A 15,856-nucleotide genomic window follows, 5' to 3' on the forward strand; every position below is an offset into this window, starting at 1 on the left:
ACAGAACCCTAACTGTTAGGTAAACAATGGAGGCTTCGCTTGTCCACCTAACTAATCCTGCAGATCTCGCCCACAAGAGTAGATATATCCATGGGGGTTTTTGAGAACTTATGGTTGTGGGCAAAGAGATGATGAGGGTGGCTCATGCTGCATCTGGGCAATTAATTATGGTAGAATTAGGTATCTATTTTCCTTAAGAGTTCATTGGTAGAGGATTTTTGCTAAGTTGTAGATGAAGTATTTTGCTAAAAATATAATTAATTGAGTTAAATTAGCACAGTAGGAACTCATTCTTGATATTAGAAACTAAAAATACTTGATGCTTAAGAAAATAAATTAATTCGTCATTTCACAAACCAAATATCTTAATCCTCAAGAGTCAAGTTTTTTTTTTTTTTTGTAATTTTATTTAGTTTTGGGAACCCCAAGCACATCTATGTGTAGCTATCAAGTTTCGTCCAGTTTTAAATCCGTTTGCATCATAATTCCTTTCCTCGTCAAACTTAATTGTCAATATAGACTTGACATTCGTTATCACTCATCAACTTTCCACCACTAAATCAAAACTAAACATTTAAATATCACGATATGTATTGGAAGAAGTCTTTTTGACATATTTGCAAATAAACTTGGAAGATGTCATTCAATGGTCAATTCCAAGGTGAGCCTTCAATGAATTTAGTTACATTTAGTTCCATATATAATAGACTCTTTATATTCTCGTCTTAGTAGCTTAAACTTTCGAGTTAAATTCAATTTCAAAATTCATATCAAATCATATTTCTCTTAAATAATTGAATTATGAGCCCGTTGCGTGCACAACATAACAAAGTAACCAACAATATGAACAAGAGGATGAGCTTAACTTCAATTGATATATATTAACTGTCAAAAATCAATCAGCATACAAATAAACTAAATACACAACATGCTCATCAAATAAATATATAGGTTGGTGTCATCGGTGTGTTGATGCATAGTTAGTTACATGATGGAGCAAGAACTCGTATCTGAATAGCTTCCCGAGTCATCATATGCAACGACCTGCGAGCATGAAGAGTTATTTGGATACCACTGACTAGTTGTGTAGTACTGATTTGGGTACCACTGAAATAGTTCAACTTTGGGTTTCTCTTTCTCCTTCTCTTTTTCCTTCTCGCCACTTTTCTTCACTTCCTCTACTTTAGTTATATCTGCACGGCCGAACTTTTTCCTCAAAATGGTCGTCAAATAAACTGGATCTGCACCATCTCCAACAATTACCAACTGATCCTCGCCTTGTAGCTCGATTGAATTAACTCCTGTACCCAAGTGACGAAGTTAACGTGATCAGTACGTATATTAAAGTAGGTGCATGATCAAGAGCTAAATAATATTGTTGATCATATATAAACGTCTCAGTTCTTGTAGGTTTACCTTCTGCTGAGGCCACCAACTTCATGGCTTTAGACCGGCACTTGTCGCAGTTCATCTGCACCTTGATGGCAATCTTTTGCTGCAAACCAAAAATTGCAATCTAAGTGAGCGACAAATTAAAGATCGATCCCCTGAGAGGAGTGAAGAATTAAAGATATATGCAAATTAACAGAACTTCTAGGAATGGGAACTCACGTTCATTTCTTTTAGATCTCCGATGGATAAACGAGAGCCTCTAGACTTTTGAGCTAAACTGATGAAGAAGTGATGAGCGAACTTGATAACAACCAAGGGGGGGAAGTCTCCTCCTTATAAAGAAAAGGTTCGTTATAATAAATGTGAACCAAGCAATGTAATACACTGTGACCGATGACTTGGTCCAAGAAGGAAGAGTCCTTTTCAATATAAAAGACAACGAACCGCTGTTTATGTGACCAAACTCCAAAGTCAAGTCGTCGGAGTGAATGGGAGATTTGGAGAGACGGTACTCTATTATTTTGAAGTAAACTCATTAACTCTTCTCGGTTATGTTGTTATCTTAGCATGCATCTAAGTCCCTAATCACTTTGGAGTATAAATAGATTTGTTATCCAAAGCCATTAATTAGTCTAAGCACAATTCACTACCCGTAAATGGATAGTCGAGGGTTCCTCCAAGAAACCGATAGTGCTAATTTGATGGCCCAAGATGTGAAGTAAAGTTGCACCAACAGAGTCGTAATTAAATTGGCTACATACTTTTTCAGACCAAAGGTTCTCTTGATGGTCATTAGTTAGTGCATCTCTCGTGATTAATTAAGCCAAAAGCAATTTTAATCTTAATACTGATCTTTTTGACTTGCCTAGAAGGAGACCAGAATACTTATTACTACCACTAGCATTTCAGGGTCCCAATACTTATATTATAAGAGAGTAGTTCGCATTTGGCAGTCAAGTAACACTGTGTAGAGTGTGAAACCTGTGATTTAAAGTGAGACAGCAACTTGATCTTCTCTTTGATGTCGCTCAAAGCAAGTGTGCTTTAGAAGGATCATCCCATAAAATTAAATCGAGATTTTTACTCCATCAAGCGCGTAACCGAGTTGCACATTCACCCTGCTAAAATTCAAACCCACCTACTATCATACTATATCGAGCTCGCACGTACACCAGACCACTAAGTTAGTTGTACTAAATCGCTTGGCATAATCGAAGATTGTCATACTACTAATACCAATTGCTAAGAATATACGGACAGCGTTGCTGCCATGTAACAGAATTAGAGTATTGTTAGTTTTTTTTTCTCTTTCTTCGATTTGTGTTATAGGTGAGTGATCTTCAATCCTCTTGTTTTTATAGATTCTAAGAATTGTATCTTAGATTGCTGAATTGATAGAAACAACAGTTATTAGATTAATAATACTAAGCTTGAAGCTTTTTATTCTTGGGAATCACTTGGGTAGTTCTTCACTTTATTTGTATTTGTACCTTGTATTTAATTTTCTGAATTATATTATAGTGTTGTCTATTATAGGCTAAGTATGGAGTCGTCGCTCTATCTTATTTTAAATCTTATTATTATAATTATTAAAATTTAATAAATTACCTCGGCCAATGACTTTTCTCTCATTAAATAAAAAATTAAATAAAATAAAAATTTAACGAGGTGTGTTCAAAAGTTGGCCGCTATTTATTTTTCTTACTTTTTGTGTTTCAAATCTTATCATTATAATTATTGAAACTTAATAAGTTGTCTTAGCCTCAGTGCTTTCTCTCATTGAATAAAAAAATTAAATTAAATAAAAATTTAAAACAAACAAGAGGTCTTGATTTAAATAAAAATTTGTTGGCACAAATGTTTAAAACCCAGGTAAAAATCCAATCATAAACCATCAGATGAGGTTCCCGAGAGTGAAATGTTTTAATACCCAAGTAAAAAATCCAAACATAAGATCAGATGAGGTTCCCGAGGGCGTATATCAATACATTTACTTTTTTTATTAATTAGATAGAAATCCAACAATGTCTTTAAAGTACTACGGGCCTACGGCCAGTGATTATTTTCCAGAAAGAAAGCATACATAAGCTTATTTATTTATTTATTTATTTATATTTGTATTTGTATGTCATTTAATCGACATGGATAGTGATAATCTGGAGAGCCATGCGCCTCTTATTCATTTCTTCGGCTCGCTGTTTCAACTCCGGGGAAGACCCATGGACTTGAAGATCTGGGAGGGACTTGAGGTGCTCAATGCCACGTGGGACATCTCTAAGCTCCGTCATGTCTTGGAGCTCGAGGGTCTTCAACTTCGCCATGGATCTTTCCTGTATCTCCACCTGTTTGACACGCGGCATGTCGGAGATCGAAAGATCCTGCAGGTTGGGAAACGATCCAGCAGTGAACACCAGCTGCTCCCCGTCGTACGCCTTCCGAAGGCTGAGCCTTGTCAGGCTCGAGAACCGAGCGAGGGATGGGATTGGGTCGACCTCCAAATGGCAACTCGTGAGAGCCAACTCCTTGAGGTTGCCCTCTTGAGCTCGTAAGAACGAGGAGTCCAACGATCCTTGCGACAGCCGTCCTCTCAGATTTAGACTGACGAGTTTCTTTTCCGTGGGTGGGTTTGGTGGGGCCTCCCAGCTGTCCAATCGGAGGACCTCCTTTTCGTCGTCTCTTGCGGACAAGACCAAGCGCCAGAGGAGGAGCATGCAACTCACGGAGGCGCACAGTTGTTCACAACGCTCGCCCCTCAAGCCGTAGCATCCGAGGTCTCTTATTTGGGTCAAACTTCCTAATCGTCCCACCAACCCTCCGCAGGGCTCCACCGCCACCAGCGTTTGCAGTTCTTTCAGTTTCCGCAGACCTTCTGGTGCTTTCGGGCCAGTAATTGAGTTGAATGCTCTGAACGTCTGATCGGTCACCTCGCCGGCGTACAGATGCCGCAGCTTCTTGAGTTTCACTATCCAACGCGGCAACTCCTTTATCTCAGTTGAGTAGAGGTCCAGCGTCTGCAGGTTAGTGAGCTTACGGATAGATTTGGGGAGAGCTTTTACCTTTGAACACTTGAGACTCAGGTAGCGTAGATTGAACAAGCTCCCGACCGCATCAGGTAGGGTGTCGATCGGCAAGCCGGATAGATCTAGCACCGCAAGATATTTGAATTTGGATGAAATAGAAGGGAGCTGCCGAGACGAGGGCGTACTGGTGTCGAACGCTATTAAAGTCCGAAGGAATGGCAGATGTTCGCTTGATAGGTTCGAAAGGTCGCTGCTGCACTCGATTACCGACAGACGACGGGAAGTGGCATTAATTTTACTTGTTTCTCTTTCTTGTTGATTAGAAACACCACTATCACTACCACTACCACTACCACTTCCTCTTCTTCTTCTGTATGTGCGGTAAACCTCATGAAAATTTTTCTTTCTCGACAAAGAGAGAATAAACTCGCGTACAAGGTTGTGCATCCGGCAGAGTTCCACTGTACCCCTGTGGCCATGCTTCATAGGCTGCAGCATGCTCCGACGGGTTAGCTCTAACAGATGGCCCTCACCAACTTCCTCCAATGTGCTTTTCCCCTTTTCTTGTATGAATCCCTCCGCTATCCATAGCTTTACAAGCCTATCTGCTGAGATGAGGGTGTCCTCCGGAAACATGCTGCAATACAGAAAGCAGTTCTTGAGATGGTCGGGCAAGTTGCTGTAGCTCTGGTTTAGAGTGTTCTTCAGATGACGCAGCGCAGGATCGTTAACCAACAGCCAATTAATCTGGTTAAAAACTCGCTTCCATTCTAACTCTGTTTTTGGTTTCAAGGACAAAAGGTCTCCTATGGACACGATGGCCAGCGGCAGTCCTTCACACTTGGTTACAATTTTCCTCGCCCATTCCGTAACCTCTGCTGGGCAATCATGACCCTTTTCATTCCGAAAGGCCCACCTACAGAAGAGTGTCCATGCTTCGTTTTCGCCTAGATGCTCCAGCTTCATCCTTTTATCCTCGCTAGCAAATGAAGCTACCTCTTCATTTTGAGTTATAATGACTATTTTACTTCCTTCATGAGAATCTTTAACAAGGAATAACTCACGTATGCTGCCAAAATCTGCCGGATTCCATACATCATCCAACACAATCAGGTACCTCTTTTTTTGAAGAAATGTCTGTATCGTCTCTTTTAATCCTCTTGTATCCATGCTTGGAATGTCAGGTGGGGCTCCGTGATCATTCTTATATAACTCGGTTATCATTTTTCTTAAGATTTCATCATCATTTTTAATCGACTGAGAGAAAGAAATCCATGCATGACAGTCAAAATGTCCTTTTTGTTTCTCAAACACATGGCTGACCAGAGCAGTCTTCCCCAGGCCTCCCATACCCCACGCAGAGAGTATAGAGAGATCTTTCTCCAGAGACAGTAACAATTCAGTCAACTTTTTTCTCTCTTTTTCGAAACCGACGAGATCTCCGCCGTCCACGAAATGAGAAAATCTTGCTCGATCCAAGTTATCATGCTCGATAGAACTGGCACCTATTGGCGTCTGGACCCATCGTTCTCTCCTTTCCTTTAGTTGCTGAAGATTGTCCTCTGCAACTTTCAGCTTAGCGCCAATGTCACTCATGGTGAACAAAGTTTTGGGTTTCTTCACCATTTTCTTCACATAACCACAGAAACCCCTCACTTCCTGCCCACCTACTATGTAGAGATATTCATCTAAGATGTCTTCAATATGATATGCCTCCTTCCTCACTTGTTGTATCCATTCTTCTTGGATACCTTCGTTGGTGCCTCTCGTGTCTAGCTGTTTTAAGAAACCCTGCATTACTTCCAGTTCATCCTTTACTCGACCCATACGACTTGGGAGCTCTTCCAATAATGAAGCTTTCTTTGATATCAGACATGTAGCTAAATTCAGTAGTTCTGTTCCTGTAGCAATACCCAGCTTCGTAATAGAAAGACCAAGTGCAGGATCTGCCATTTTAAACTTCTTATACTAGCTTTTGTACTTGGATTTAGTAGTTCTCGAGTTCGTGTCTTGCTCTCCTTGTCTGCTCATCCAAACGAGCTCTTTGTTTTTACTGTATGTGATGCTGTCATCCAGTGACGGAAGGTAAATATATCAAATCTCGAGAGGATTGTTAACCTAATCAATGACCTCAAGCTAAAATTATAGAAAATCTCCGGTTATCTTGGTTCTGGCTAATCTTTGTATTAAACTAAATTTTAGGTGAAAAAGACTTCGTAATAGATACCTGTGTACCTCGTCAATGTTGGCATACTAGTAGATACCAACACGAGACTAATGGTTGAAACCGGAGATATGACCATTGGTGAAAGATTTTATTAGATAACTGGCACACGTTGCTGACAAGATTTATGGTTTTTTTTTTTTTTTGTTGAACTTTAGTCTTGCTTTCAGATGACTGTATAAAGTAGATATACATCTATGTCAATAGAAAGAGAAAATTACTAGATAACAAAGGTAACGCAGCTTTTTGATGTACTGATTATCTAATACTATCTCAGCTCTTCATGAAATGGAATGTACAGTTAGCACACTAGATGGTCTTAACATGCTGAAAGAATAATCTTAAAATATTTCTATGACCTTAAAACAAGTTATTGGCTAAAATAAAATCCTCCAATATTAAATATTAGTGTTAACATATGCAATAATATTACAGTCTCGTAAGTATCATATCAATCTTTTTAACTTGGAGAAAATAACATGGATAAATCTAAAAGTAGATATCAAATACTAAAGTACAAAGAGTTGCCAAAAGAACAAAAGAAGAAGAGAGATTCAAATTAGATTAATTTAAAATAACATCTTCATAACTCTTATTGACACATTGATATGAGAGGTTATGATGGAGTTATTCTCCCTTTATCGTTGTTGATAAATAATTGAACTATGATACGACTTGGTCGGATTAGATCCACTCGCGGTATTGTGTTTATTAGATGAGCCTATTTATCTAGTTTATATTTGCTTGAGAGAATAAGGTCTTTTGTCAGGAGGGCATTCGAACGCTAGGAAATCGCATTCAAACGAGAACGTTTAAATGCTTACACGCGTTTGCAACGACAGAGAACGGTATTTATGCGTTCAAACGTATCGCGATGAAAATTGTTGGGTTGTTAGTAATTTAATTTAGTTGTTTGAGTCATAAGGGTGTATCTGTATAAATATGTGGAGAAACCCTAATTGAAGTGAATCTAATAATTGAAACGGCATTGTACATTTATCTCTTTATTTCTTTAGCCATTGGTGCCCTCTCCCACCTCTTTCTTTCCACCGTCCAAGTCTTTGGTCAGCTTCCGCTAACTCCTAATCCCCTTCTTCTATAACAACTTCTCCCTCCTTCACTTCGAAAGAATTATCCTAGCACCTCCATTGAAGAGCTAACAAGGTAGGGTTTATTTAACCTTCAACCACTGTTTGGTCGATATCTCAAAATCTATGCATTCAAACCTTGCAATCTTGGATTCGTTAAAAAGCTCTCTTCAAGGACAACAACATATCCAAAGTTCAGCAAGATCCAACTACTAGATCATTCGCAGTTTCTTTCGAAAGTCACGTCCTCAAACTAGTCTAGAACTGCTACGAATAGAACCAAGCAAGTTCATAACAACTAGTATCAAAGCCAACAATCCTCGAATCATCATGGCTACAACAAGATCGAAGGTAGCAAAGCAAACAAGTGACCAAAGCTTGGAGACATACCACATGGCTTCGTTAAGATCGCCATCCCCATAGAGTTCGCGAGGAAGAACAGGCCTTTCCGATCTTCCGCGAATCCTAGCATTCGTGGCACAAACAATGTTAAAGATGAAGGCAACCCTGGTGGATTCGAGATCTCCAGCCTCGAGTGTGCCATATTCAGGACAGGCTCGGCCAAATTCAAGCGGGCCAACCCCTCCTTGAAGCAGGCTAGACCCGAAGGACCAGTCGGTGGACATTGAAGATCGGTGCTTGAAGGGCCTATGCTTCTATTGCGACGAGCGCGTCATGCTGGGCCATAAATGCGCCAAATAGCCCGCTGCTATTATGCTCATGGAGGAGATGATCAAGGATGATCTAGAGGGTGACATGGAGGACCAATCGCGGGAAGAGCATGGACAAACCGAAAAGGATGCACAATCAATTAAGCAACTTCATAAGGCTTGGAAACCACTATGGACACCTTAAGGACAAGGTGGTCGAAAGCATGATGGAATAATACGACTCGGTCGAATTGGATCCACTCGCGGCATTGGGTTTATTGGGATGAGCCTATTTATCTAGTTTGTATTTGCTTGAGAGAATAAGACCTTTTGTCAAGGGGGCATTCGAACACTAGAGAACCGTATTCGAACGAGACTGTTCGAATGCATGCATGCGTTCACAACGACAGAGAATGGTATTTGCGCGTTCGAACTCGATAAGGCGCATTCGAATGCACCACGGTGAGAATTGTTGGGTTGTTAGAGTTTTAATTTGGTTGTTTGGGTCACAAGAGTGAGCCTCTATAAATATGTGGAGGAAACCCTAATTATAGTGAATCTAATAATTGAAACGGCATTGTGTCTTTATCTCCTCCCTTCCTGCTCTAGCCATTAGCCCCCTCTCTCACCTCCTTCCTTCCATCGCCCAAATTTTTGATCGTCTTCCTCTAACTCCTAATCCTCCTCTTCTATAATAACTTCTCCTCCTTTACTCCGAAAGAATTATCCTAGCACCTATCTAACCATTTAAGGGCTCATAAGCTAGGGTTCATCCAACCTTTAGCCTCTGTTCGTCCAACATCTCAAGATCTAGCCATCCAAACCCTCCGATCTTGGAATTAATAAAAAGCTCTTTTCAAAGGCAACAACATATTCAAAATTCAGCAAGATCCAACGACTAAATCATTCGCAGTTTCTTTCAAAATTTACGTTTTCAAACTAATCCAGAACAGCTATGAATCGGACCAAGCCGGTTCGTAACAAACTAGCATGATAATCTATATTAGTATCAAAGTAAGTCACTTTCTATATATAGGTTATGAGTTCATGAAGATAATAAAGAACGATCTAATATATGGTTTTAACCAATCAAACTTAATTCAAAGGATAAATACATGGCAGACAAAATGAGGCTTACCACTTCTGGCTGCTGATTTAGAGATATAGGATAGACACCAGAAAGCCCTGCTGCTTGCTACTTTGGTACGATTAGTTTCAAAGGGCCGGCTATTTATCCAATTGTTACAGGTCGAACATACTGCTGAATAGAAAGACACCCACAAATAATTCTTGCCTTGTACCTGTCAGTCAGGTCTCATTTAGGAGACTGATGCTTGCTTTGCTTAATCATCTTTCCTAATCTCAATTGTTATGCTAAACTTGTCCAATCCGCCAAATTGAAAAACTATTATTTATTATCATTATTATTATTTGGCTGGATAAATTTAGATGTGCATTTCATAGTACAAAATTGCTGCTGAAAATTTTGGAATCTCATAAATGTGATGATCCAAAACTAGGATACTCGTACTAGCTCTTCCTAGTAATTCTTTGCAATGTTGTAGCTAGATGTGGTATTTCCTAATAATAATTTAATGAGTTAATTTAATAAAGGCAGTTATTAGTAATTTATGAATAAATTACTTAAGTTTTAGAAGAAAATAATTAAATTGCTTAATGCTTTAGAAAGGAACTTATTCTTAGCATTAATAATTAAAACTACTTGATGCTTAAGAAAAGAATTTATACGTAATTTCACAAACTAAATATCTTAATCCTTGAGGGGGCATTCACTCGTGAATTAATAACTTTTATACTACTTTACCTATGCTTATTTATTTAAACTTACCGGTGTGATTATTACACTTGAGGTAACATAGAAACTAGAAATATTTTGGCAAATAATTATAAATATCCTCTATTAATGGATGGATGAAAGAAGAGAGAGAAAGATTAAAAAAAATAGGAAGAGAATGATTGAAATAATAGTTGATTAAAATTATGTCTTTTTAAGAGTAAAATAATAACTATAAAAAATAAAAATATAGGATAAAAATTGATAGAGTGAGAAGTAAGTATTAGTAAACTAATATTAAAATTAACGGCTAAGACTTACTATGAAGTGTACGAGGCCTAAGATTTTACAAACTAGATTAAGGAACAGTTTTTGTAATTTGATTTAGTATAAGAAGTGATTCTCAAAATTACCTATTCTTATACCTATCATGTTTCATCTAACTTTCATGATTCTTTTGCTTCGCAAACTTCAATTTCAATATAGAGACTGACCATCTAACTTTCAATCTATCATTTTTGTGGTGTATGCTTGCCCGTTTTTGCTAATGCAACCCTCTATTTCTTCAAACAAAAAAAAAATTAAAAATAAAAGAAAACAAAAAACAATCCTTATCAAACATGGAATACCATCATCACTCGTCACATTCCTAACACCTATCAAAACTGAACAATTATTATAGTCTTAATTCAAGAAGTCCCTCGTTCGTTGCCATTCGATGGCTTTTCTTAATCAGCTAAATTTAATGAACTTAGTAAACAATTAAGTTTATATAGGATTAATTAGGTTTCAAAGTTTATGTTAAGTCATGTTTCACATGAATTATGACTATCATTTGTCTGCTCAACATAACAAAGTAAACAACAACGTCAACAATACGAGATCTCTCTAAAAATAATTAAAAAGATTAACATGAGCATTACTACGAGCTCAAATTAAATACACAAATCGCTCATCAAGTAAACAGCTCAAAATTTTCACCCTTAATTATTATAACTGTTTGGCTTCATCGGTGTGTTGATGCATAGTTAGTTACATGATGGAGCAAGAAGTCGTATCTGAATAGCTTCCCGAGTCATATGCAACTACCTGCGAGCATGACGAGTAATTTGGATACCATTGACTAGTCGTGTAGTACTGATTTGGGCACCATTGAAGTAGCTCCACTTTAGGTTTCTCTTTTTCTTTCTCGCCACTTTTCTTCACTTCCTCCACTTTAGTTATATCTGCACGGCCGAACTTTTTCCTCAAAATGGTCGTCAAATAAACTGGATCTACACCATCTCCGACAACTACCAACTGATCCTCGCCTTGTAGCTCGATTGAATTAACTCCTGTACCCAAGTGACGAATTTAACGTGATCAGCACGTATGTTAAAGTAGATGCATGATCAAGAGCTAAATATTGTTGATCATATATAAACGTCTCAGTTTTTGTAGTTTTACCATCTGCTGAGGCCACCAACTGCATGGCTTTAGACCGGCACTTGTCGCAGTTCATATGCACCTTGATGGCAATCTTTTGCTGCAAACCGAAAAGTGCAATCTAAGTGAGCGACAAATTAAAGATCGATCCCCTGAGAGGAGTGAAGAATTAAAGAGATACGCAAATTAACAGAACTTCTAGGAATGGGGACTCACCTTCATTTCTTTTAGATCTCTCTGATGGATAAACGAGAGCCTCTAGACTTTTGAGCTAAACTGATGAGGAAGGTGATGAGCCAACTTGATAAGAGCCAGGGGGGAAGTCTCCTCCTTATAAAGAAACTAGCAAGAGTATGAGAAGGTTCGTTACAATAAATGTCAACTAATCAACGTAATACACTATGACCGATGACTTGATCCAAGAAGGAAGAGTCCTTTTTAACTATAAACGACAGCGAACCGCGGTTTATGTGACCAAGTCAAGCACTCGGTTGAAGTGAATTCATTAATACTTCTTGGTTAGCTTCTTATCTTAGCATCTAAGTGTCTAATTACTTGGAGTAAAACTAGATTTGGTATCTGAAGCCAGAGATATTAATTAATCTAGGCTCTATTCACTGCTTATAATTAGATAGTCGATCGAGTGAACTGTACAAGTTATGCTGAACTTGTCCAGGATGGCGTAGTGAAAGATGATTATTATTATTATTATTGCTGTTATTATTTGGCTGGATAAATTTAGATAATTTTAGAATATAATAATGGTGATGATCCAAAACTAAGTCACTCTGCGTCCCTGTAATTCTTATTAATGTCGTAGATGTGGTTTTTGCTGAAAAAAATAAATTAAGGAGTTGACATAATAAAGGGAGTACTTATTCTTAATTCTTGAATTAAATTGCTTCATGCTTTAGAGAGGAACTTTATTTAGTTATTCTTAATGTTAAGAATTAAAAATACTTGATGCTTCAGAAAAGAATGTATTCGATAAAATTCACAAACTAAATATCATAATCCTTAAAGATTATTCAAATTAGATCGTTTAAAAACTAATTAAGGGACGCTTTTTGTTTTTTTTTAAAGTTTAGGGACTGATTTGCAAAACACACCTATTCATATATAGCTATCAAGTTTAACCTAATTTTGCGTCATGAAATTTCGTCATGATTCATTTCCTTATCGAACTTAAATTTCAACATAGACTCTACTCTGACCATCAACTTTCAATCAGTCATTTTAGTGGGGTATGCTCACCCATTATTTCAATAAGTCCCTCTCTCTTAATTTTGACATATTAGATGTCATTCAATGACTTTTCTAACTTAGTTTTCATGTTAAAAAGAGAATAAATAAACAAACGAGTTTATATAGGAATTTTAAGTTTTAAAGTTTATGTTAAATTATATTTCACTTGAATTATGATTCTTTTGTCTGCTCAACACACACACATATATATATATATATAAAACAAAATAACTACTAACAACAACAACATGAACAATTAATACGACGAACTTAAAACTAAATACACAACCTAAAAGCCCAACATTTCACCATTATTTACTGGCTAATGAGAAGTGCTTGGCGTCATTGGTGTACGTGTTGATCCAAGGTCACATAATGGAACAAGAACTCGTGCCTGAATAGCTTTCAGAGTCATATACAACTGCCTGCGAGAATGGAGGGTAATTTGGGTACCATGGAGGAGGAAGAGGTGTGTAGTAATTTGGGTACCATCGAACTTGTTCCACTTCAGGTTTCTCTTCCTCTGCTTCTTTCTCCGCACTTTCCTTCACTTCTTCTACTTTAGTCAAATAAGCTCCATGGCATAGCTTTTTCCTCAGAGTGGTTGTTAAATGGACTGCATCTACACCATCTCCAACAACTACCAAGTGATCCTCGTCCTGTAACTCAATTGAAATAACTCCTGTCCAAGTGACGAAGTTAACGTGAGTATATCGAAGCAGATGATGATCATCAAGAGAAAATATTGTTGATCATAAACGTTTCAGTTCTTGTAGTATTACCATATGCTTTGGCGGCCAACGCCATGGCTTTGGCCCGGCACTTGTCGCTGTTCGTGTGTATTTTGATGACAATCGTTTGCTGCAAACCAAATATGCAATCTAAGTGGATGAGAAAGATTCCCTAAAAGCATCTCCAATGGAGGATAATATGTCTTCTTAGGATTCTGGTGCACTCTAATCCGAAGGTGCTCTATTTTAAACTTTTAGTTATTAAATTGTATAGTATTTATATATATATCAGAATTAATGTATTAAATGTTAATAATATTAATTTATTTTTAATAAAGAAAATTATATTGCTGGGAAGCTATTATCTTAATCTTTAAAATAATACTAATATTAAATAGTTTCAGAATTAATTTTAAATTACTATTTTTTTTAATTAAGTAAATTAGAATTTTTTAATAAAATAACAAAAGTGAAATACCGTGCAAATACATAGCCGGGCATAATAAATAAGACATGATATTAGAATAAGTGAGTACATGACAATATAACTAGTTATGTGATATTATATAATATAACGGTGGAGAATGAATATGGAGAGGAATCGAATATTATTAATTCTACTCAACCTCTAATTATTGAAGAGATGGAGGCCTATAACAATGGATGCTTATAATAATTCATTGCTCAATATAAGAAGATTCATCAAAATGTTTTGTTTGAATACTTATAAAAGTGACATAAAAATAAATAAATATAATCTTTTTGGTGTATATTTTATGTACTTAATGGTTAATATATTTTAGTATTTAGTGTTTATATTTAAAGAATAATCTCGAGTCATTATCTAAATTATTTCGAAACATTTATCCAATCAAAATAACAAAAAGTAAAAATATATTTACTATTTAGTTTAAAAATCAAAATTTTAAAATAATTTGATATTAAATTTATTTTGAAGTACCTTGTTAAAAACTTAATAGCAGAACTAAATATGCACTAAATTTAAATAATCAGTGTAAAAAATAATAATACAAGCGAAATTTAAAATGATAGTGTTGAAATTTAAAAAAGAAATAGTATTTTAGAGTCAGGATCTAAAGTTTTTTTATAATACAAGTCTTTGATTAGAGTAAACCCGCTCCAAATTTAGTCGGTTGGCGATGCTCAAATAAGTGAAGATATATGCAAATAGAACTTCTAGGAATGGGAAGCTTACCTTCATTTCTTTTCTTCTCTTTTCTTTTGTAAGAACTTTGATGGATAAAAGAGAACCTCTTAAACTTTTGAACTAGAGATGAGGAGATAATAAACTTGATAGGAGTGCCACGAGGAGAAACTACTTATAAAGAAGCTAAGAAAGGTTGCAAGTGCCAATTAAGCAATGTGATACTTACTACCTATTATTCTTTGAGCGATGAATTGACCCAAGATAAGAAGGCTCCACCTATTCTAATTTCTAATAAAATTTGTGAGACCAAGCCGTAGGAGTGAAGTGGCGAGATTACGAGAGATTAATTGTTTGAAGTGAATTCATTCATTTTTCAGTTAAATATAATTTATCTTTTTGTATTTTTATACTTTTATCAAAAATTATTTTTCGACTTAATAATATTTTATGCCAAACTAATCTCCGTACTTCTTAGAACTAACATAACCCCCCACCCAATTACTAAAATATTTTTTATATTGAATACAAATTGCTTGTAAAGAAGAACAACTCGAATATTTTTATAATTTTATTATATTTGTTATGTTTGATATAAAGAGGTATTTTAATCATTTTAATAGATTCTATTAAATTAGAATGAAAATTCTAACAGTTTTTCTTTCATTCTAAATAGATTTAGCATAAAGAATTGTACAGACGACTAAACTAATTTTGGACACAAGTAGAACAAAGTAAAACACATCTTCCCAAGCCAAAGCCAGAGTTATTAATTAGAGTCTACGCGACTTCCATCAATTGCAGTCTGAGTGCTCTCTCAAGAGATCCGTAGGTGTTAATTTGATGGCCCAAAATTGTGAACTAAAGGTAGATTTTCAAAGTCATAATTAAAAAATAAAAAAAAAAACTGTTCACACCGTAGATTCTTTTTGATGGGTCATAATTAAGTCAATAGTAGTCAAAGATATCAATTTTGTTCTTACGAATGATCTTTGTCCTTCATAAAAAGAACCCAGCTACGCCCAGTGGCATTTCAGGGCCACAAGGATTAGATTCAGAGGAAGTGGTTGGCACTTGGCCGTCATTGAGTCATAGTACTTTGTTATGATTGACTATAATAT

At 36.4% G+C, this 15,856-nt stretch overlaps 4 protein-coding genes across 4 annotated transcripts; all 4 read right to left on the reverse strand.

The window, feature by feature from the left end:
* Window positions 1–856: 856 nt before the first annotated feature.
* On the reverse strand, window positions 857–1,754 carry LOC140780794 (heavy metal-associated isoprenylated plant protein 47-like). The gene is made up of 3 exons (XM_073126555.1): window positions 1,612–1,754; window positions 1,417–1,495; window positions 857–1,301 (listed from the first exon to the last, which is right to left on the reverse strand). The coding sequence occupies exons 1-3, from the start codon at window positions 1,615–1,617 to the stop codon at window positions 985–987; spliced, it is 402 nt and encodes a 133-aa protein (XP_072982656.1). The 5' UTR covers window positions 1,618–1,754; the 3' UTR covers window positions 857–984.
* A 1,615-nt stretch (window positions 1,755–3,369) lies between these two features.
* On the reverse strand, window positions 3,370–9,611 carry LOC140780793 (disease resistance protein RPM1-like). The gene is made up of 2 exons (XM_073126554.1): window positions 9,513–9,611; window positions 3,370–6,477 (listed from the first exon to the last, which is right to left on the reverse strand). The coding sequence occupies exon 2, from the start codon at window positions 6,363–6,365 to the stop codon at window positions 3,525–3,527; it is 2,841 nt and encodes a 946-aa protein (XP_072982655.1). The 5' UTR covers window positions 6,366–6,477; window positions 9,513–9,611; the 3' UTR covers window positions 3,370–3,524.
* A 1,453-nt stretch (window positions 9,612–11,064) lies between these two features.
* LOC140802084 (heavy metal-associated isoprenylated plant protein 47-like) lies at window positions 11,065–11,892 on the reverse strand. The gene is made up of 3 exons (XM_073157550.1): window positions 11,811–11,892; window positions 11,616–11,694; window positions 11,065–11,503 (listed from the first exon to the last, which is right to left on the reverse strand). Exons 1-3 carry the CDS (start codon window positions 11,814–11,816, stop codon window positions 11,202–11,204), a joined length of 387 nt encoding a protein of 128 aa, XP_073013651.1. The 5' UTR covers window positions 11,817–11,892; the 3' UTR covers window positions 11,065–11,201.
* Window positions 11,893–12,968: 1,076 nt separating this feature from the next.
* On the reverse strand, window positions 12,969–14,921 carry LOC140802000 (heavy metal-associated isoprenylated plant protein 47-like). The gene is made up of 3 exons (XM_073157440.1): window positions 14,787–14,921; window positions 13,622–13,700; window positions 12,969–13,521 (listed from the first exon to the last, which is right to left on the reverse strand). The coding sequence occupies exons 1-3, from the start codon at window positions 14,790–14,792 to the stop codon at window positions 13,208–13,210; spliced, it is 399 nt and encodes a 132-aa protein (XP_073013541.1). The 5' UTR covers window positions 14,793–14,921; the 3' UTR covers window positions 12,969–13,207.
* Window positions 14,922–15,856: the final 935 nt, after the last annotated feature.

Source organism: Typha latifolia, chromosome 1 (assembly GCF_019914945.1).
Source record: "Typha latifolia isolate L0001 chromosome 1, TyphaL0001v2, whole genome shotgun sequence".
Lineage (NCBI taxonomy): Eukaryota > Viridiplantae > Streptophyta > Magnoliopsida > Poales > Typhaceae > Typha > Typha latifolia.